General features: G+C 42.7%; 1 protein-coding gene across 1 annotated transcript in view; it reads left to right on the forward strand.

The window, feature by feature from the left end:
- Positions 1–21,615, forward strand: part of SVOPL (SVOP like) — a 55,135-nt gene that overhangs the window by 12,544 nt on the left and 20,976 nt on the right. Inside the window, 7 exon segments of the mRNA XM_027101781.1 lie at positions 3,501–3,574; positions 7,777–7,928; positions 7,931–7,975; positions 8,647–8,758; positions 9,448–9,529; positions 11,442–11,487; positions 11,490–11,530. Of these exon segments, the coding sequence (XP_026957582.1) occupies positions 3,501–3,574; positions 7,777–7,928; positions 7,931–7,975; positions 8,647–8,758; positions 9,448–9,529; positions 11,442–11,487; positions 11,490–11,530 (552 nt within the window).

Below are 21,615 nucleotides of genomic sequence, written 5' to 3' on the forward strand. Positions count from 1 at the left end.
ACATCACCGATGACAAAAACATTGTAATCCCACTGCCACCTGGCCTGCTGCTGGACGTGTTAAGTGTGAGATAGAGTGTGCTCAATAATAATGCAAAAATGAGGATTAAATGTCCCAAACGTCCCCACACTCACAATTGTAGTTTGGTGAAGTATTCTCACTTTGCTTTGTGGAGTGTTTCCCCTAATTATTACACATGCCTCAAAACCTAATTGGGAAATAAGAAACTCAAACTTTTGGGAAGCTCCCTGGCGGTCCAGTGATTAGGATTCTGTGCTTCCACTGCAGGGGGCACGTGTTCAATCCCTGACTGGGAAACTAAGATCCCGTGTGCTCTGTGGTGTGGCCAAAAAAAAAAGAAAGAAACTCAAGCTTTCTTCCAAAGAATTAAGGATGATTCTGTTATTCTAATTTATTTTCTGGAATTTGGAAATAAGCCCTTGTGGTTCAGAGGTCAGGACCCTACTAGTAGGCAGTATCAGATAACCCCCACCTTCCTACCAAGATACTGACAGTTACATCTTATCTTGCAAAGCATGGTGGGAAGACTAATTAGTTGCTAGGCAACAATGATTAAATGAAGGAAGTGATTATGCTTTGAAGAGACTGGCACATAATCTTTAAGTGACTATGAAATTTTGATTGTCAATATATAAAAAATAAACTTGGTTGCAGAGAGAGAAAAAAATCTTAGCAGAGACAATTAACTCAAAACCATGGACAGTTGAATGATCCAATTCCAACCATTTTTGATGTGTATTTTTTACTTTGAACCCAGTAGTTGTTCCAGGACTGAAGAGCACCGAGGTTACTTCTCTCCTCTTTCCTTTTTTCCTCCTCCTTTTCCCTCCCTCTCCACCCTCCTATCCCCCATCCCTGATCCCCCACCTTCCCTCTGCCACTGTGTATTAGTTCACCTGGGCTGCCATAACAAAATAGCACACACTGGGTGGCTTAAACAACAGAGATTAATTTTCTCACAATTCTGGAGGCTAGAAATCCAAGGTCAAGGTGTTACAGAGCTGACTTCTTCTGAGGTCCCTTCCCTTGCCTTTTAGATGTCCATCTTCTCCCTGTGTCTTCACGTCGTCTTCCCTGTGTGTGTGTCTGTGTTTTAATCTCCTCTTTTCATAAGAACGTCAGTCATAATTGGCTTACAGTCCACCCTAATGACCTCACTTTAGCTCAGTTACTTCTCTCTTTTGTCTTTTTTCTGGCTGCACCACGCAGCTTGCAGGATCTTAATCTCCCCGACCAGGGATCCAACCCGGGCCCCGGCAGTGAAAGCGCCAAGTCCTAACCACTGGACCACCAGGGAATTCCCCAGTGACCTCTTTAAAGACTCCATCTCCAAATACAGCCCCACTCTGAGGGTTAGGACTTCAACATATGAATCTGGAGCCACACAATTCTCATAAGAACCGCCCTCCCTCCTCCAGCCTCTCTATATGCTCAGCCGTCCCTCGACATTCTCCTTCCTCCCTCCTCCCTCTCACTGTACATCCTGCCCCTTTCTCCTCCTCCCTTCTTCCTCCCACTTTACTTCTCTTGACTTCAGCTTGCTGCCCCCATCCATCATGCCCATTAGATGATCTTGTTCTTCTCCACGGTGGTCTATAGAGCACGGCCCTGTGGATACAGAGCTATAAACAGGAGACCCTGCCTTCAGGGCTCTTAAATCTGGTTAGAGAGATGAGACGCACGTAGGAAAGAATCAGTCACAAAACAGAGCCCCGATGCTTAGAACCAGGTGAGTGGCCCAGGCAGCAGAGTGTGTAGGATCCGAGCAGAGAGGTGACCGTAAGCTGGTGGGAGCCACCCCCAGAGAGAAGGGGGGCAGTCACTGCGCACTGAAAGGAGAGGCAGCCTCAGGGGAGGAAGAAGGCCACTGATGGCAGGAGGAACAGTGTGAGGCCAAAGGTGGGAATGCGCAGTGAGTTCGGTCCATTGGTGGCCGTCAGAGTGCCATGCAGAGGAGGCTGGGCAAGATGCTGTGGGCAGTGGAGCCTCTGCAGCTTCACTCCCAAGACGCTGAGATGAAAGGCTTTGGGGGCTGTCTGAGGACAGGTCACACCATGCAGGAGGTGAATAAGTCCACCCATTTGGATTGCAGCCAAAGGTTCAGAACCAAATGACTTATTAGGATAAAAGGTATATATTTTATAATGACATGACTCTCCAATGACACTTGGGGCGGTGAGGGGACCACAGTCACATCTAAACCCAGGGGACATGGCAGAGAGGCAGATGGGCAGGACTCAGGACTGGTGCACGGGAAACTGGGAGTCCAGACTGCCTCTGCCTCCAAACGGCTGTGTGATCTTGGGCAGGTCACTTACCCACTCTGGGCCATATATTCTGTGTTGGAAAATGGGAGGATAGGGCTAGATCAGACGTTTTCCAAAGATGAGTAACCAGAGCCCCGATACGTAAAGCAGATGAAAGTGGAGTGTCAGTTGTTCAAGTCCACCCACAATGAAATCCAGGAACTGAGCCTGAAAGTCGAGGGCGGGGGGGGCGGGGGTGTATGGGGCAAAAGACCTCTAAGTTCTCTGCAAGCTCTTTCGGTGACAATAAAATCCAGGACTCCCAGACCACACTTCTGGACTCCCTAGAGGGGGCCTGTAATCCCAGGTCAATTTGTGAGAAAAGAATAGTTGGTTTTCAACTGAGCACCTCCTCCAGCCCCCAGGCATTCCTGGCTTTACATAAAAATCCATTACTGCCCAGTCATCTATAACCCATCCTTATTTATTTTGGTCCAAACATACTTAATAGGCACTGACTATGGACAAGAACTTTTACAAATTACCCTAACGACACACAGAGAAATTAGGCACTGATCCTCTTTTCAGATTCAGGCTGCTTGTTTTTTTGCACAAGCCTCACACTCTTTTTTATTTATTTATTTATTTATTTGAGGTACGCAGGCCTCACTGTTGTGGCCTCTCCCGTTGCGGAGCACAGGCTCCGGACGCGCAGGCTCAGTGGCCATGGCTCACGGGCCCAGCCGCTCCGCGGCATGTAGGATCTTCCCGGACTGGGGCATGAACCCGTGTCCCCTGCATCGGCAGGCGGACTCTCAACCACTGCGCCACCAGGGAAGCCCCTCACACTCTTTTTTAATGTTAGGTTTTTTCATCTTCATGTTAAAAGATTCTCCCATCAGTTTTATAGTTACTTTTCATGTATACTCCTATTTTCTCCACCCCACCTCTCGCCAGCACTGGTGAGAAGAGGAAGAGTGAAAGGGTTAGAATCTTAAATTCATTGAGTTTTGGTACTTGACAATGATAACAAAAAGTATGCAAAGACTGATTGGCTGAGATGAATGTGTTAAAAACAGTATTTATGTGAGGGGTATCCGGGGAGCTGAGTGGCTATCTCACCCTACCACATTCCCATGTTGTTCTTGTTTTCTGTGATCTAAAATATTAGAGTCACCTTTGCCTGTCCTTAACCCACTAAATCTATTCTGTCTCCCCCTTTCACTACCCCAGGAAAAAAGAGGAAGATTTACAGACCTATTGGATGCTAAATATTTATGGACCACATTACAGATCTGGGTCATATGGTAAGAATGGTATTATTTCAAAGCTAGGTTTAAATAAACAAGCATTTCAGTGGGAGAAAGCCCACTGAAGTAAATCCCTTCTGAGTGCTCTGGGGAGAAAACACAAGGCAGACACCAGCAATGCTTTATCTTTCTGCCACCAACCAAAAAATAGATATAAAATAACAATATAAAAAGAAAGAGAAAGAAAAAATATCCAAATCATCTACAAACAGTTTTTAAATTTTTCATCTGAGTGTATGAGCTCTGTACTAACCTTTTGCAGCCTGGTCTCTTCCCTCACCACATTCCAGGAACTGATCCTTTGAGGTCACTGATAATCAAATTCAAAGGAATAGACTCAGTGGTCCTCTCTATGCAGCCATGACCTTGAGTAAGCAAAGATTTTCTAAACAGGACACAAAAAGTGCTAACTCTAAAGGAAAAGATTGATGAGTTTGCCTACATTAAGTTAGGAACTCTGTGTCCTGAGAAATCATGAAGAGCCTGAAAGGTAAGCCACCAACTGAGAGAAGAAATTTCCAATATATATGTCCAACAAACTATATATACATGTTCTGTATATTATTAATATATATTTCTATTATATAATTTTTTTTTCAACAAGAAAAACATACACAACCCAGTAGAGAAATAGGCAAAAGACTTGAACAGGCACTTGACCAAAAATGTGTATCAAATAAACATATGAAAACATGTTCAACCTTAAAGTCACCAGGGAAATGCAAATTAAAACCAAATGAGACACCATTACAAATCCACCCAAATGGCTAAAATTAAAAAGACTGGGGACTTCCCTGGGCGTGCAGTGGTTAAGAATCTGCCTGCCAATGCAGGGGACATGGGTCGTCTCCCTGGTCTGGGAAGATCCCACATTCCGAGGAACAACTAAGCCCGTGCGACACAACTACTGAGCCTGCGCTCTAGAGCCCGCGAGCCACAACTACTGAGCCTGCATGTGACAACTCCTGAAGTCTGCACACCTAGAGCCTGTGTTCTGCAACGAAGAGTAGCCCCCGCTCGCTGCAACTAGGGAAAGCCCGCATGTAGCAATGAAGACCCAACGCAGCCGAAAATAAATTAAAAAAAAAAAAGTTTGAAAAGATAACCTTAAAAAAAATTAAAAATGAAATTAAAAAGACTGACCATGTTGGGAAGGATGTAAAGTAACTGGAATTTTCCTGCGCTCCTGATTGGCATTCAAATTAGCACAAACACTTTGGAAAACTGTTTAGAGGTTTCTATTACAGTTGGAAGTATGCATAGCCTATGGCTCAGCAATTCTACTCCTAGATTTCTACCCAACAGAAATGCATAGTAAAATAAAGTAGCATTATATTATCTGTAACAGCTCCAACTACGAACCACCCACATGCCCATCAACAGGTATAATGGATAGATTCTGTTATATTCATAAAATAGAATACTACACAGTAATAAAAATGAGAAAACTGGTGCTCTGCGCTCAACATGGCTGAACCTCACAAATGTAATAATGAGCAAAGAAAGTCAGACACACAAAATACATATGTGGTTCCATTTATATAAAGATTCAAGACAGTAGAAACTAATCTATAGTGTTTGAATTCAGGAAACAGGTTGTCTATCTGCCTTTCCCAGATATAATCACTAAAAATAGGTTGGCGTCTCCTCTTGAGACTGTTTAATTTTTAAAATGCTCTTAATATTTGGGGAATTCCCCGGTGGACTAGTGGTTAGGACTCAGTGCTTGCACTGCCGTGGCCTGGGTTCAATCCCTGGTTGGGGAACTGAGATCCCGCAAGCTGCGTGGTGTGGCCGAAAAAAAACTATACTTCATATTTGGAAATTAAACAAAAAAAATATTAAAGCTACCTTAATAACAAGGAGAGATATTGTGATTATTGTCTTCCTCTTAAATATTTCATTATGAGAATTTGTAAATGCACATGAAATACCATTGATGAACCCTGATTTACTCATTGCTCAGATCTGACAATCACTGATATCTGCCCATATTTACTTCAGCTGTTTTTTTCTGTTCTGAAGTATTTTCAAGCAGGCCCTAGACTTCAGGCCATTTCATCCCCAGATACTTCATAAGAGTCTCAACTACTTGAGGACATTTTCTTAGATGAGTCCAATCCTAAAATCACACCAGCGAGATTAACAATCATCACTTTAACATCATCCACTATGCAGATCACATGTGATTTTCCTTGATTGTCCCCATCTGTCTTTTACACGTGACATGTGTCTTTTACAACCATTTATAAAAATGAGAGAGGCATGAGGGGGGCTTCTGGGAGGCTGATATTCTTTTTCTTTTTTTTGGCCACACAGCTTGTGGGATCTTAGTTCCCTGGCCCAGGATCGAACCTGGGCCCTCGGTATTGAAAGCGCAGGGTCTTAACCACTGGACTGCCAGCGAATTCTCCTGATATCTTTTTCTTGACTTCGATATAGGAACTTTTCTGTATGTTATGTTTATATCTCGATAAAAATATCTATTAAAGAATAGAACAAAAGATAGTATGAAAACATCAAGCAAAGGCAAAAACCTTCCATAGCTTCATGGCATCCAAAAGGCAGAATTCTAAAGATGATGCCCAAGAGTTCCAACACCTGGGGATTCAATCAAACACTAATTTGGATGTAGATGTGAAGGGACTGTAGATGTAATTAAGGTTATGAGCCTCAAAATAGGCAGAGTATCCTGAATTAGGCAGGTGAGCTCAATATTACTGCTTGAGTCTTTAAAAGTAGAGAAATTTCTCCAGCTGGAATCAGAGATGCAGCAGAAGAGAAAGCGCGAGGTGAGGTCGAAGGAGCGCTTCAGTGCTTGAGAAGGACGCGACCTGCTGTTACTGGCTTCACAGACAAGGAATGAAGGAAGCCTGCAGGAGCTGAAAACCACTGGTCAACAGCCAGCAAGGAAACGGACACGAGTTCTACACCCCGTGCAGCTGGATTCTGCCAACCGTCTGGGTGAGCTTGATGCTTCCCCAGAAAGTGGAGCAGCCCTGCCTGTACCGTCATTTCTGCCACGTGAGACTCCGCGCAGAGAAGTCAGCCAGAGCTGCTGAACTGCTGACCTCCAGAACTGTGAGATACTCACTGTGCTGAAGCGCTAAGTTTGTGCTAACTTGTGGCAGCAGCTGCAGAAAACAAACTGTTGCGGAGTCTAAGCTCCTCCTGCTTGCCACATGGCAGGCCAAGAAGAGACAGTGTGTTGGGGCGAGTAATATCGACTTTATTCGGAAAGCCAGCAGACGGAGAAGATGGTGGACTAAACTCTTTTTTGCGGTACGCTGGCCTCTCACTGTTGCGGCCTCTCCCGTTGCGGAGCACAGGCTCCAGACGCGCAGGCCCAGCCGCCATGGCTCACGGGCCCAGCCGCTCCGCGGCATGTGGGAGCTTCCCGGATCGGGGCACGAACCCGTGTACCCTGCATCGGCAGGCGGACTCCCAACCACTGCGCCACCAGGGAAGCCCTGGACTAAACTCTTAGAGAACCATCTTAACTTGGAAGAGAATTCAGGCTGCTTTTATGCTAAGGGAAAAGGGGAAGTCGGAGGGTTCAGGATTAAAGGTGGGCTGCAGACTTCCTGGAGCCACCTGGCCTTCAAGGGAAGCATAACATTTCTCTGTTCTGCTTGCTCACAAGGCTGCATCACGAGGCTGCTGCAAAACTTCGAGTCGTGAGCAGTTATTTTTACTTTACCGCACTTATCTCTGCTTATTTGCTAGCTGAAAACGAACTTATCTACAAGTAGTAGCCATAACTAACCCAGGACCACCTGGGATGGGAACTTGCTTCAGGGAACTTAATGAGCTGTTCGGGCACAAGCCACGTTTCTCTAATATTTAACTCTTTATGGTCAGGGCTACAGTACATAAGCTGTAGAATGAGGGAGACAGTTTCAACGCAGTGTTAGTTCTGTTCTGCCTCTTACAAAACTTCTTCCTGGCCTGAGGGGTCCTCCCCCATCTAGTTCCATCCTGTTTTTTCTTGCAAATGCATTTCCCACCGTACAGCCTCCGCTGAAGGGCACCCCCTAGTATCCCCTTGAAACGTGTCCCCACTTTCCACTCCCCTCCCCTCCCTACACTGTGCCTTCCACCTGAGAAGCTCTCCCCACTTCTCCCCACCTCTCACGGTGCTACCCCTCCTTCAGGCCTGGTGACAGCCTTTCCTAATGTCCATCTTTTCTTGCTTCCAGGCTGGGCATCTCTTTCGCCTACGACGGGGTCATGCTGGCCAGTGCAGAGCTGCCGGAGCGGGACCTGGCCTGTGGCTCGCGGTCGGAGTCTGAGGCGGTGGTGACCGTAGGGGTCTCGGAGGAGAGCCAGAGCCCCTGCCGCTGCCAGGTGTTTCCGACTACCAGACCATGATTATCAGCACTATTGGCGAAACTGCTTGTAAGTATCTCTCTATTGGGTGGCTTTCTGTTTTGGGTGGGGGACGTGCAACTCAGAGTCTCAGAGGAGAGAAGAGTGACCTGTCATCCACTTGACTGCTGCCTGGTAGAAATGGACGAGTCCCTAAATCATGCTGAGGTGTCTGCAGTGCGGATCCGTGTGGGGAGAAGTCTGGAGGAGTGGAGCTTTGAATTAGCGCATGTATCAGTTCTAACGTGCATTCCCCTACATCGTAACGTCTCTGAAACTGGGATGTGTCTCACAATGGCATGTTAGATTTCAGTTGGAAGCACTGTTTCTGCTTTAATAGACATAAAGTAATGGTACTTAAAAATCAATGGCACCTTGAATTTGAAAAAGAGTATAAAACATTTAAAATATAGGTCTAGCAAGTTGGCGGTTTACAATAGACCTGCGTGCTGTAATAAGCATCCTGGGTGTAAAATGTCCTCCATATACTCCAGTGCTTGTCGTTCTCGGATCCCCGTGGGAAAAGCATATTGAAGGAGTCATGAAGTCGATGACAGTGTGACTGGGTCTTGGCTGGAATACGCATGACGTTTGGATTAAGTTGCTTCTTTCCGAAATGAGAGGGAGGAATCCAGGCCATTGTTAATACATGCCATTTGCTTTCAAGGTTCTGAAAATTGCCTTTGTCATTTTTTTCCTAGTGAATCCTTTAACTATCCTGGGCATTAATTTCCTGGGAAGACGGCTGAGCCTTTCTATTACCGTGGGATGCACAGCTTTGTTCGTCCTTCTCCTCAATATTTGCACTTCAAGGTATTTGCTTTCTGTTTGCTTTAAAGCAATCTAGTTTTGTGCAGTGGTTTTAAAATGAGGTCTCCTGACCCATGGCCTTCAGTGGAGGTTAGGGGCAAGTCCCTTTCACCAAGAGAGTAGAGTACAGGCTGCTTGTTTGACTAGAACGATCAAACAAGCCCCTGGTACCTGCCCCTCTCCTCTTCCTCCTGAGCAGGTCCATCTTCAGCGCTCACAGGACATGGGTACCAGCGCGGGAGTATTCAGTTCACTTGCCGAGATATTTAGGATCTTTATGCAAAGCTTCCTGGAGAATGGAGGCCGACCTGCACCGTTGTCAAGATAGGGATGTAGACAGCATACCTGTGGTGGGAAAATTCATTGCACTCTGAGTTTGTGACCCTACAGTGGGCCTCATTTATAATATATATGGCTTATTCTGCAAACTGTCTGTACCATTTTCCAAGGGTGGTGGCAGAGGTGTGCTCATCTTGGGGGGCTGGGCTGGAATGGCACACTCTCGGGGGACAGGATTGAAGGATTGAGTCCGGCTTTTGCTTTCGGACCCCACAGTCAGGCCAGCTGAGGAGCAGCCCCTCCCTCGGGACCTGGTCTTCAGGGATGTGTGTTGGCGTCTGTAATGTCCTGGGATCGGGGCCCCGGAAGGCCCTCCGTGTCGCCTGTGGTAACGTCTCGCTCTGGTTCCCTAGTGCCGGCCTCATCGGCTTCCTCTTCATGCTGAGGGCTTTGGTGGCGTCCAACTTCAACAGCATCTATATTTACACCGCTGAGGTTAGTTTTGGGGAAGGGGTTGGTTCCATCGAGGTGTGCGAGGTGAGCTACTTGGAGCAGGTGTTTGTCTATAGATCACGCATCCCTGGCTTCTGTTGACTTTTGATGATTTTCTAAAAACATCCTATTAAAATGACACCAGAAGATATGATGTGGCCTTTCTCCTGCCCCATGGGGTCTAGTGAAAGCCAGTCTCTGAGAAGAAAGATAGGACCTTCTCCCTTTCTCACTAAACTGCATCCATGTAAAAAACAACTCTTGCCCTCATCCCATGCTTCCCGAAGAAATAGGGGTAGGGCCCGGTACCTGCATGTTGCTGATAAAATGTAAAACACCCTATTTCTCCCTTTTAAAATTAGAAAGTATTTTTCACCTTTATTTTTTTGAAAGATCACATCCCACTCTGTTGTTTGTTGTAGGTAGCTTAAATTCGAATATAATAGTAATTTATTCTTAATTTATTGAATTACTATATCTACTTAATACATTACTTCTGAGGAGCTTCTCAGAAACCACCACTTTAAAGAGCAAATATTCCTAGAAATAAGCAATATCTGAGTAGGAAACTTAGTATTTTAACTGGTTTTGCCTTTCGTTGAGCCAGAGAAAGTGGTGCTATAGGGACTGCTATAGCTGCATTCATCTTCATTTTGGGAAACGTAGAAGTCTGTTTAGAATACAGATGACATATCAAAACCACAGAGAAAAAGATTCTTTTCCCCTCACATAGATAAAAACAGGAAATTGTGACACATTTGACATATATGGAGTATTTCATTTAGTTCCATTAACAATCTTCTAAAATTATTGTGAATTTGTGAACTTAAAAGTCTATGTGTATCGTGGTGTGCCTCTAAAATTATATTTGAAATATCCAATTTAACATATTTTGGGATGTGTTCATTTAAAGGGTCATTCCTAAGTATTTTTTCCCTGATACTTATTGCTTAAAAAAAAAAAAGATGTGTACCTGAAGTTGCTTGTCTTCTGTTATTTCATCTCCTAGAATTGTCAAAAATGAACAAAAAAAATTGATATTCGAGCAAAGATCATCTGTATGTATCTGAATCCATTGTTTTCAATAGCCACTAGCCTCATTTTCTAGAAAAAGAAAAAGTCTCTGTGAAAAGGCACTCCACCCCCAGACATTCTTATAAATATAGCAGTGCCCCCCAGGGCAGGAAAGCGTCTTGTTTTTTGCATTTGACAGATGGTGGCTAACACGATGTGGCCAAGTAAAGAGGCCACGTGCTTTGCTTCAGTGAATTGATGAAAACTGATCAGTATTTATAGCGTTAAGAGAAAAATTTCTAAAATTAAAAAGAAGCATTCTTTCATATATTCTCCCTAAAAGCTTCTTTATTAAGTACTATTTGCTTATTTATTAAGAACTCTGAATCAGTGAAGTACAGATTAATGAGGTTTTACTATAAATGCAAGAAAGTAGACTGTGCCGTAAGATCTTACAACACAAACATGGTGAATGGTGTAGCGTGTACGTGGCACTCTCGTCAGTTCCTTTCACTGTATCTGTATTAAAGGTTTGGTTGGATTGTTATTACTTGGGGAGTATTTTCTGTCCATTCAGTAGAACCACCTTTATAGGTTTAGAGCTCTAAAGTGGAAATCTTCTGTCTGACTGCAAGTACCTTTCTAAAATTACGTTTGGAATATTAAACACCTATTTTGGAATTTGCTCACTTAAAGGATAATGTCTAAGTGTTTATTTTCTGATATTGTTAAAATTCAAACTTGTGTACCTGAGAAAATGAACATCTTCTATATCCTGTATATCCATATAGAATATTTGGCCTTTGATATATACTGAAGCCTGAGCTGTGGAGGGAAGGGCAGAGGACTTGGGAGAGAGGGGTTTCAGCTAACTGATGCTTTCTACGCTTCTCCACTCCAGGTCTACCCCACCACGATGCGCGCCTTGGGGATGGGGACCGGCGGCTCCCGTGTCGCATTGGTGCAGTGGTGACGCCATTTATGTCCCAGGTACAGCCCAGGGGTCTCTGTAGGGAGGATACGTCTAAGGGAGGTGGGGAAAGAGGGACCTGGCTCCCTTCAGGTTAAGGGTTTAACCAAGGATTTGTTTACTTGAGTTTCCTTGAGGTGTTGTTTTCCCATTGTCTGGTTAATTTGGCTGAGAAAAGAGGCTAAATTGATGCTTCCAGTCTTCCAGTCAATAGCATGTATTGCATTGCATGCAGGGTTTAGATTTTGCTGGACATTGTTGGGGGGAGGATGCAAAAGACATGGATGACACAAGGAGCTGGGGCAGCTGAACGACAGTGAGCTCCAACCCTGACACTGTCAAGGGTGCAATCGAAAAACAGCCCAGAAGTGCAGGGAGGCTGCACCAGGGTGCAAGGATGTGGCCCTGGGCAGCTTAAGTCCAGCATTTGGACGAACCAGGCACAGGCTGGGAGAAAATCCAGGGGTGATCTGGACCGTTGGATGGGCCCTGTTTCAGGAGAGAAACAGAGGTGGATATGGTGCCCCACATGGTCATGGTTCCTCAGAGGACCAAACAGCTTGCCCCTCTGCCCTGATCTTTCTCTTTTGGCCACGAGAAATGGAAATCCCCCTGCGCTGGCTGCAGCCAAAGACATGAGTGAGGCTGGGCCCTGGGTGGGCCTGATCCAGGCAGCGAGGGCTGTCAGGGACCCAGGCTCTGTCCTCCTCACATCTATCTGGGGCCCAGGGTCACTGAGCATTCAGGCAGTACTCCCTCAAGACCAGTGTGCTATGCTTGTCCGCGGACATGGCCGTCCCGCAAATCCCAAACATCTATCCTTAGTTCCAGGCACCAGAAGACACCAAAGTACTCTCTGCATCCCAGAAGGATGCTCTCTCTGGCATCTCACTGGTCAGGCCTGGTCAGTTGTTCATAGTTGAGCTAAATCAGTTGTGGCCAAGAGTCAGGCTTATGGACGAATGCAACCTGGGAGGGGCAGTCTTCAGAGAAAGGGGGTTGACATGGGCTAAACAGACTGTAACGTGTATTTCTTATAATTTAATGGGATTTTGCTACCACCCTTATTAAAACTGTTTTGGGAATATTTTGCCTACTTAATTAAAAATGAAGGCAGTTTTGGTCTTGCAGTTGTGCTTTTCACAGTTCTTTTGCACTTATTATTTCAGCATATTCAGAAAAGAACATAATGCTGAAAGGCAGCAGTAAAATATTGATCCTATTTCTGGATGGTCAGACCGAGGTAGAGTTTATTCTCCAAGCTTTAATTAGGAATAGTCTCTTGGTTCTCAACCCCTTGGAACATTTTCTCTGGGTATTTGTGGGCATTTATCTTTGAGGCCACCCTGCTTTTGGTGACTTTGTGGACCAGGAACTATCTCAACTAGGACCAGGTCTCCTGGGGCACAGAGCTTTGTTCTGCTTAGCATCCTTCTCGGGGAGTTCTCAACTCTTCACAGTGACGTCACCCAACTTTCTATGCCCCCCTCATCTGTAAAATGAAGATAAACAATAACACCCACTGCGTAGGTTTCTTCTCAGTATTACGTGAGATTAATACATACAAAGCCCTGAGCCCAACATTTGACACGTAGGAAGCCCTCATGAGTGTTAGCTAATAACCATACGGTGACCAACAGCATCAAGGCCAAATGGTAAATATTCAAATAAGAGTATTTCTGTTACTGAGAAATATTTAAGCCCAGTTGAGTGATTTCAGTCACTATGCAATTGGAATGTTTTGCTTTCCTCACCAGGTTTAGGATGGGAAGTTAGAATCTGGGAAGCTTTGTGTTTGCTCGTAGAATATTTGCCTGGGTTTGGAGTGGGGCCGGCTGCTCCAGGTAGACAGGAGAGCTTGGTGACACTCTCGTGAGCTCATCAGTCAGTGTTCCCTTGGACGCGGTTCTCAAGCTTCAGTGCATATCAGAGTTACTAGGGTAACTTGATACCGTGAAGATTCCTGGACTTCACCCAGAGATTCTGATTCTGTATATGGGACCGTCACCCACAGTTTTAGCAGGAATCCAGAGTGAATCTGATGCTATTGGTCTGGGGACCAATGAGAGGTGTGGCCATCAGCAAGGAAATTGACTTTACTTTCACTTAATTCTTCTTCTTCTTCCTCTTCCTTCCCTTCCCACTCCCCTTCCCTTTCTCCTCCTTTCTTTTGTCCTTCATTTAGGAACTTATTTTGGTGACTCATTCGACAAGTTGTTTTCAGGGTAATTCTCTACAAGCTGCCTCTTTCACAGTTTGGCAGTTAGAATGCCAGAAAGGACTCCATAAGCTACAATCTATATTTGATAGAGTAGAAGCAAGAATTTATAAGGGAATTCCTCACTTCCACTGCAGGGGCCGGGGGTTTGATCCCTGCATGCCGCGAGGCACGGCCAAAAAAAAAAGAATTTATCCCAGTTCAACATTCAGCCAGCATTTATTGCATGCTTACTCTGTGCCTGACATTGTTCTCTTTATTTATAGCAGTAAATAAGCCAGACCAGGGTCCAGTGGTGTGCTGCAACTGGCCTGCACTGGCTTGTGAAAACTGATTGTTAAATTTTCAGGAAATCACTTTGCAAGCTAGTTGATGTCACGTTGTAGCTTGAAATTAGCACGGTGGTGGTTTTTATCCCATGGCCACAGGCAAATGCTACCATCAGGACTGTTTCTGGAAAGCCTGTTAAACATTTTGCAGCACACCACCACAAGATTCCTGCTCTCAAGAGGCTTACTTTCAAGTTGGGTGCTTTACAAATATGCACAAAATTAAGATGATTCAAATTAATTATTTGCGTATCTTAATTATTTGCATATCTGTAAAGCACTCAACTTGAAAGTATGTTGGGAGGCAACGATAATGAGTGAAAGGGATGACAGGCCTCCCCCCCACTTTTGGCTCAAAATTCCTTTACTGAAAGATAAATTGAATTAAAATCCATACATTCCATGAGGGACAGGCCTTTTTAAAAGACAAGGCTTCACATAGCCAATATTTTAGAGTAACTATAAATGGAGAGTAGCCTTTAAAAATTGTGAATCACTGTATTGTACACCTGTCTGTAACTTATGTAATAAAGTACATCAACTGTACTTCAATTTAAAAAAATTATAAAAAGAGGCAAGGCCTCTCTGGGTAGGTGACTTCGGAGTTGAGACCTGAAGTATAAGAAGCTGACAACTTGTAAAGGGTAACAGCATTTCAGGTGGGATGACATCTGGTGCAAAGTCCTGGGGATGGGAAGAGCTTGGTGTGTTCTCGGAATAGAAGATAGCTGTGATGAGAAAAGTGCAGAGAAGTACAGGGAGAGAGTGTGCCTTGCAGGCATACTTTGGATTTTTTTTTCTTAGGAGGAGTGGGAAGTAATTGAAGGGTTTTAAGCAGTGTCATGATCAGTTTTGCAATTTGCAAAGAGCACTGTGGTTGCTGAAGAGTGAACTGGCAGGGGATTGGGAGAGGGCAAGGGGGGAACAAGCTTATCATAAGACTCTAATTTCACATCGCCATGTGCTCAAATGAAAAGGGAGATTTCAGAATTCTGGAAAACCATTTCTCTTATAGAGGGAAATACTACATAAAAAATTTTAATTTCTGCCCAGGAAAAAAAAAATACTAGACAAGGATGAAAGACAAACCTTTACTTTTCAAGGGTTTCAAAAAACCCTAATTGAATTGTCACAGCTGAACAATGATTTTGTTGTCCTGTTGAATGCCTGACCTTCCTCAGAAGCATGGAAACAATGAATCAATGCATAAGATGATACACAGAACTTCACCAGTTAATGGGAATAAAAAATCTATCCATTTCATAGTTTCATTAGTGATTTCTAGTAAGCAGTAAACTTACTGAGAAACTATGTTGTCCAAGATAAAGTCAGACACTAGTTAAAGTGGTAGGGACAGATTTTGATTAGTAATTACTGCAGTAGGGAAAAAGAGTCCAGTGTGAACTGAATTCAACTTTGATTTGTACAGAGGTGACTGGGCTTTTTAAAGGGAGAAGAGGGAATAGGACAAGGAAGGTCTCAATAGAGAAAGGGAAGTGAAAATCGGCAAAAAGTGGTAAGAGGGGTTGGTCCACGTGAAACCCAGACAGGAGCCCTATCTCCAGGTATCGATCGGAACAAACAGTAAATTTTTTGGAAGCCTTGAGTATGTTCAGGTAGGCACTTTTAAGAGAGCTAGGGTCATCTGAGGGGTGTGGCTTTGAGCTGTTAGAAACTGTTAGTCTTTGTTCAAATCTTTATATACCAAGATTGAGGCTTAGGTGAGAAGCAGCTTCGAAAAGCCTGGCTAGGGTTTGGTCAAGGAGAAAGTTTTTCTCAATGTCAAGTGTGGTTCATAAATACATTTGTGTTTATTGTATTTTCAGCGATTTAAGAGATTTCCAAAGGCAATTTTGACCACGTGATTTTTTCTTCTTCCACACTGAAAACACAAAAATTAAAAACTTAGAAATAAAATTCTACTATCCTAATATTTTACTGGAGATAACAAATATAAATATTTTAATGAAGCCCTTGCAATATATCTAAGCATCTGTGCGTATAAATATGCATATACATTTTACTCAAATATGATCATAGTTATATACTTTTTATTTTTTTAATAGATTTAAAATACTTTATTGGAATTCAATTGTTAGCATGATATTTATGGTAACATTATTCATAGGGTGATTCTTTCCACTTTAATGAGATCTATTTTTATTTTTATTTTTAAATTTTACTGAACATTTAAATTTTACTGAACAGACTGAACATTTACTGAAATTATACTGAAGTATAGTTGATTTCCAATGTTGTGTTAGTTTCAGGTGTACATACAGCAAAGTGATTCAGTTATACATATACTCATTCTTTTCCAGATTCTTTTCCCATATAGGTTGTTATAGAATCCTGAGTAGATTTCCCTGTGCTATACAGTAGGTCCTTATTGGTTATCTATTTTATATATGGTAGTGTGTTTATGTTAATCCCAAGCTCCTAATTTATCCCTTCCCCGTTTCCCCTTTGGTAACCATAAGTTTGTTTTCAAAATCTGTGAGTCTGTTTTGTAAATAACTTCATTTGTATCATTTTTAAAAATTAGATTCCACATATGAGTAATATCATATGATGTTTGTCATTCTCTGTCTGAATTACTTCACTTAGTATGATAATCGCTAGGTCCATCCACGTTGCTGCAAATGGCATTATTTCGTTCTCTTTTATGGCTGAGTAATATTCCATTGTATATATGTACCACATCTTCTTTATCCATTCCTCTGCCTGTGGACATTTAGGTTGCTTTTATGTCTTGGCTATTGTAAAAAGTGCTGCAATGGACATTGGGGTGCAAGTATCTTTTCTTTTTTTAAAAAATTAATTAATTGATTTTTGGCTGAGTTGTGTCTTTGTTGCTGCACGCGGGCTTTCTCCAGTTGCAGTGAGTGGGGGCTACTCTTTGTTGCGGTGGCAGGCTTCTCATTGTGGTGGCTTCTCTTGTGGCAGAGCATGAGCTCTAGGTGTCCAGGCTTCAGTAGTTGTGGCTTGTGGGCTCTAGAGCGTAGGCTCAGTAGTTGTGGCGCACAGGCTTAGTTGCTCTGTGGCATGTGGGATCTTCCCAGGCCAGGGCTCAAACCCGTGTCCCCTGCATTGGCAGGAGGATTCTTAACCACTGTGCCACCAGGGGAGCCCCAGGGGTGCATGTATCTTTTTGAATTATGGTTTTATCTGGATACATACCCAGGAGTGGGATTGCTGGATCATATGGTAGTTCTATTTTTCGTTTTTAATGAACCTCCATACTGTTCTCCATGGTGGTTATACCAATTTATTTATTTTTATTTTTTTAATTGAAGTATAGTTGATTTACAGTGTTGTGTTAATTACTGCTGTACAGCAAGTGACTCAGTTATACATATGTATACATTCTTTTCCATATTCTTTGCCATTATGGTTTATCACAGGATATTGACTATAGTTCCCTGTGCTATACAGTAGGACCTCATTGTTTATCCATTCTATATATACAAGTTTGCAGCTGCTAATCCCAAACTCCCAATCCATCCCTCTCCCACCCCCTCCCTCTAGGCAACCACCAGTCTGTTTTCTATGTCCCTGATTCTGTTTCTGTTTCATAGATAGGTTCATTTGTGTCATATTTTAGATTCCACATATAAGTGATATCATATGATATTTGTCTTTCTCTTTCTGACTTACTTCACTTAGTATGATAATCTCTAGTTGCATCCATGTTGCTGCAAATGGCATCACTTCATTCTTTTTTATGGCTAATATTCCGTTGTATATATGTACCACATCTTCTTTATCCATTCATCTGTTGATGGTCATTTAGGTTGTTTCCATGTCTTGCCTATTGTGAACAGTGCTGCTATGAACATAGGGGTGAATGTATCTTTTTGAATTATAGTTTTGCCTTGATATATGCCTGGAAGTGAGATTGCTAGATTATATGGTAATTCTATTTTTAGTTTATTGAGGAACCTCCATACTGTTCTCCACAGTGGCTGCACCAATTTACATTCCCACCAACAGTGCAGGAGGGTTCCCTTTTCTCCACACCTCCTCGATCATTTATTGTTTGTAGACTTTTTTTGATGGCCATTCTGACCAGTATGAGGTGATGCCTCATTGTAGTTTTGATTTGCATTTTTCTAATAATTAGTGATGTTGAGCATCTTTTCATGTGCTTTTTGGCCATCTGGCCGTCTTCTTTTTTTTTTGCGGTATGTGGGCCTCTCACTGTTGTGGCCTCTCCCGTTGCGGAGCACAGGCTCCGGATGCACAGGCTCAGCAGCCATGGCTCACGCGCCCAGCCACTCCACGGCATGTGGGATCTTCCCGGACCGGGGCACGAACCCGTGTCCCCTGCATCGGCAGGCGGACTCTCAACCACTGCGCCACCAGGGAAGCCCCTGGCTGTCTTCTTTGGAGAAATTTCTATTTAAATCTTCTGCCTCGGACTTCCCTGGTGGTCCAGTGGTTAGGACTCTGCATTTCCAGCGCGGGGGGCACGGGTTCAATCCCTGGTTGGGGAACTAAGATCCTGTGTGCAGCGCAGTGCGGCACCTCCACCCCCACTAGATCTGCTGCCCATTTTTCGATTGGGTTGTTTGTTTTCTTGACGTAGAGCTGCATGAGCTATTTGTATGTTTTGGAGATTAATCCCTTGTTGATTGCTTTGTTGGCACATTATTTTCTCCCATTCTGTGGGTTGTCTTTTTGTTTATGGTTTCCTTTGCTGTGCAAAAGCTTTTAAGTTTAATTAGGTCCCATTTGTTTATTTTTGTTTTTATTTCATTACTTTAGGAGGTGGATCAAAAAAGTTATTGCTGCGATTTATGTCAAAGAGTGTTCTGCCTATGTTTTCATCTAAGAGGTTTATAGTGTCCACCCTTACATTTAGGTCTTTGATCCATTTTGAGTCTATTTTTGCATATGGTGTTAGAGAATGTTCTTTTCTTTTTCTTTTTTAAATTATTTATTTATTTTAACATCTTTATTGGAGTATAATTGCTTTACAATGGTCTGTTAGTTTCTGCTTTATAACAAAGTGAATCAGCTATACATATACATATATCCCCATATCTCTTCCCTCTTGCATCTCCTACCTTCCCACCCTCCTTTTTAAATTTAAAAAAATTTTTAATTTTTGGCTGCATTGGGTCTTCATTGCCGTGTGAGCTTTCTCTAGTTGTGGCGAAGGGCTACTCTTCATTGTGAGCAAGGGCTCTAGGTGCATGGGCTTCAGTAGTTGTGGCTCAAGGGCTCTAGACTCAGGCTTAGTAGTTGTGGTGCACGGGCTTAGTTGCTCTGCCTCATGTGGGATCTTTCCAGACCAGGGCTCAAACCCATATCCCCTGCATTGGCAGGCAGATTCTCAACCACTGTGCCACCAGGGAAGTCCCATTAGAGAATGTTCTAATTTCATTCTTTTACATGTAGCTGTCCAGTTTTCCCAGCACCACTTATTGAAGAGACTGTCTTTTCTCCATTGTATATTCTTGCCTCCTTTGTCATAGATTAATTGACCATAGGTGCATGGGTTTATTACTGGGCTTTCTATCCTGTTCCACTGATTTATATTTCTGTTTTTGTGCCAGTACCATACTTTTTTGATGACTGTCGCTTTGTAGTATAGTCTGAAGTCAGGAAGCCTGATTCCTCCAGCTCTGTTTTTCTTTCTCGAGATTGCTTTGGCTGTTTGGGATCTTTTGTGTTTCCATACAAATTTACAATTCCTTTGTTCTTGTTCTGTGAAAAATGCCATTGGTAATTTGATAGGGATTGCATTGAATCTGTAGATTGCCTTAGGTAGTATAGCCATTTGACAATATTAATTTTTCCAACCCAAGAACATGGTATATCTTTCTATCTGTGTTATCTTTGATCTCTTTCATCAGAGTCCTATAGTTTTCAGAGTACAGGTATTTTGCCTCCTTAGGTAGGTTTATTCCTAGGTATTTTATTATTTTTGATGCAGTGGTAAATGGGATTATTTCCTTAATTTCTCTTTCTGCTCTTTCATTATTAGTGTATACAAATGCAGGAGATTTCTGTGTATTAATTTTGTTTTTTTGTTGTTTTATTTATATTTATTTTTGGCTGTGTTGGGTCTTTGTTTCTGTGTGAGGGCTTTCTCTAGTTGCGGCGAGTGGGGGCCACTCTTCATCGCGGTGCGCGGGCCTCTCACTGTCGTGGTCTCTCTTGTTGCGGAGCACAGGCTTCAGACACGCAGGCTCAGTAGTTGTGACTCATGGGCCCAGTCGCTCCGCAGCATGTGGGATCTTCCCAGACCAGGGCTCGAACCCGTGTCCCCTGCATTCGCAGGCAGATTCTCAACCACTGCGCCACCAGGGAAGCCCTGTGTATTAATTTTGTATCCTGCAACTTTACTAAATTCATTTATGAGCTCTAGTAGTTTTCTGGTAGCATCTTTAGGATTTTCTATATATAGTATCATGTCATCTGCAAACAATGACAGTTTTACTTCTTTTCCAATTTGGATTCCTTTTATTTCTTTTTTATTCTCTGATTGCTGTGGCTAGGACTTCCAAATCTATGTTGAATAAAAGTGGTGAGAGTGGACATCCTTGTCTTGTTCCAGATATTAGAGGGAATGCTTTCAGTTTTTCACTGTTGAGAATGATGTTAGCTGTGGGTTTGTCATATATGGCCTTTAGTGTGTTAAGGTAAGTTCCCTCTATGCTCACTTTCTGGAGAGATTTTTTTTTTTTTATCATAAATGGGTGTTGAATTTTGTCAAAAGCTTTTTCTGCATCTATTAAGATGACCATAGTTTTTATTCTTCAGTTTGTTAACATGGTATATCACACTGATTGATTTGTGGATATTGAAGAATGCTTGCATCTCTGGGATAAATTCCACTTGATCATGGTGTATGATGCTTTTAATGTATTTTTGGATTTAGTTTGCTAGTATTTTGTTGAGTATCTTTGTGTCTGTGTTCATCAGTGATTCTGGCATGTAATTTTCTTTTTTTGTAGTATCTTTGTCTGGTTTTGCTATCAGGGTGATGGTGGCCTCATAGAATGAGTTTGGGAGTGTTGCTCCCTTTGGAATTTTTGCAAGTGTTTCAGAAGGATGGGTGTTAGCTGTTCTCTAAATGTTGGATAGAATTCACCTGTGAAGCCATCTGGTCCTGGACTTTTGTTTGTTGGAAGTTCTTAAATGACAGTTTCAATTTCACTACTTGTGATTGATCTGTTCATATTTTCTATTTCTTCCTGGTTCAGTCTTCAAGGTTCTACATTTCTAAGAACTTATCCATTTCTTCTAGGTTGTCCATTTTATTGGCATACAGTTGCTTGCTGTAGTCTCTTATGATCCTTTGTATTTCTGTGGTGTCAGTTGTAACTTCTGTTTCATTTCTAATTTTATTGATTTGAGTCCTTTCCCTGTCTTTCTTGATGAGTGTGGCTAAAAGTTTATCAATTTTGTTTATCTTTTCAAAGGACCAGCTTTTATTATTTATTTATTTATTTTTAAAATTTTCTGTATGTATTTAATCTCCAGTCTCGTTCAACTGCTACACAGTCTTTGTCGCACATTTAACAGATATTTATTGAGTTTCTACTAT

This window comes from Aethalodelphis obliquidens, unplaced genomic scaffold (assembly GCF_003676395.1).
Source record: "Aethalodelphis obliquidens isolate GAN/ISIS:26980383/991018 unplaced genomic scaffold, ASM367639v1 scaffold5, whole genome shotgun sequence".
Lineage (NCBI taxonomy): Eukaryota > Metazoa > Chordata > Mammalia > Artiodactyla > Delphinidae > Aethalodelphis > Aethalodelphis obliquidens.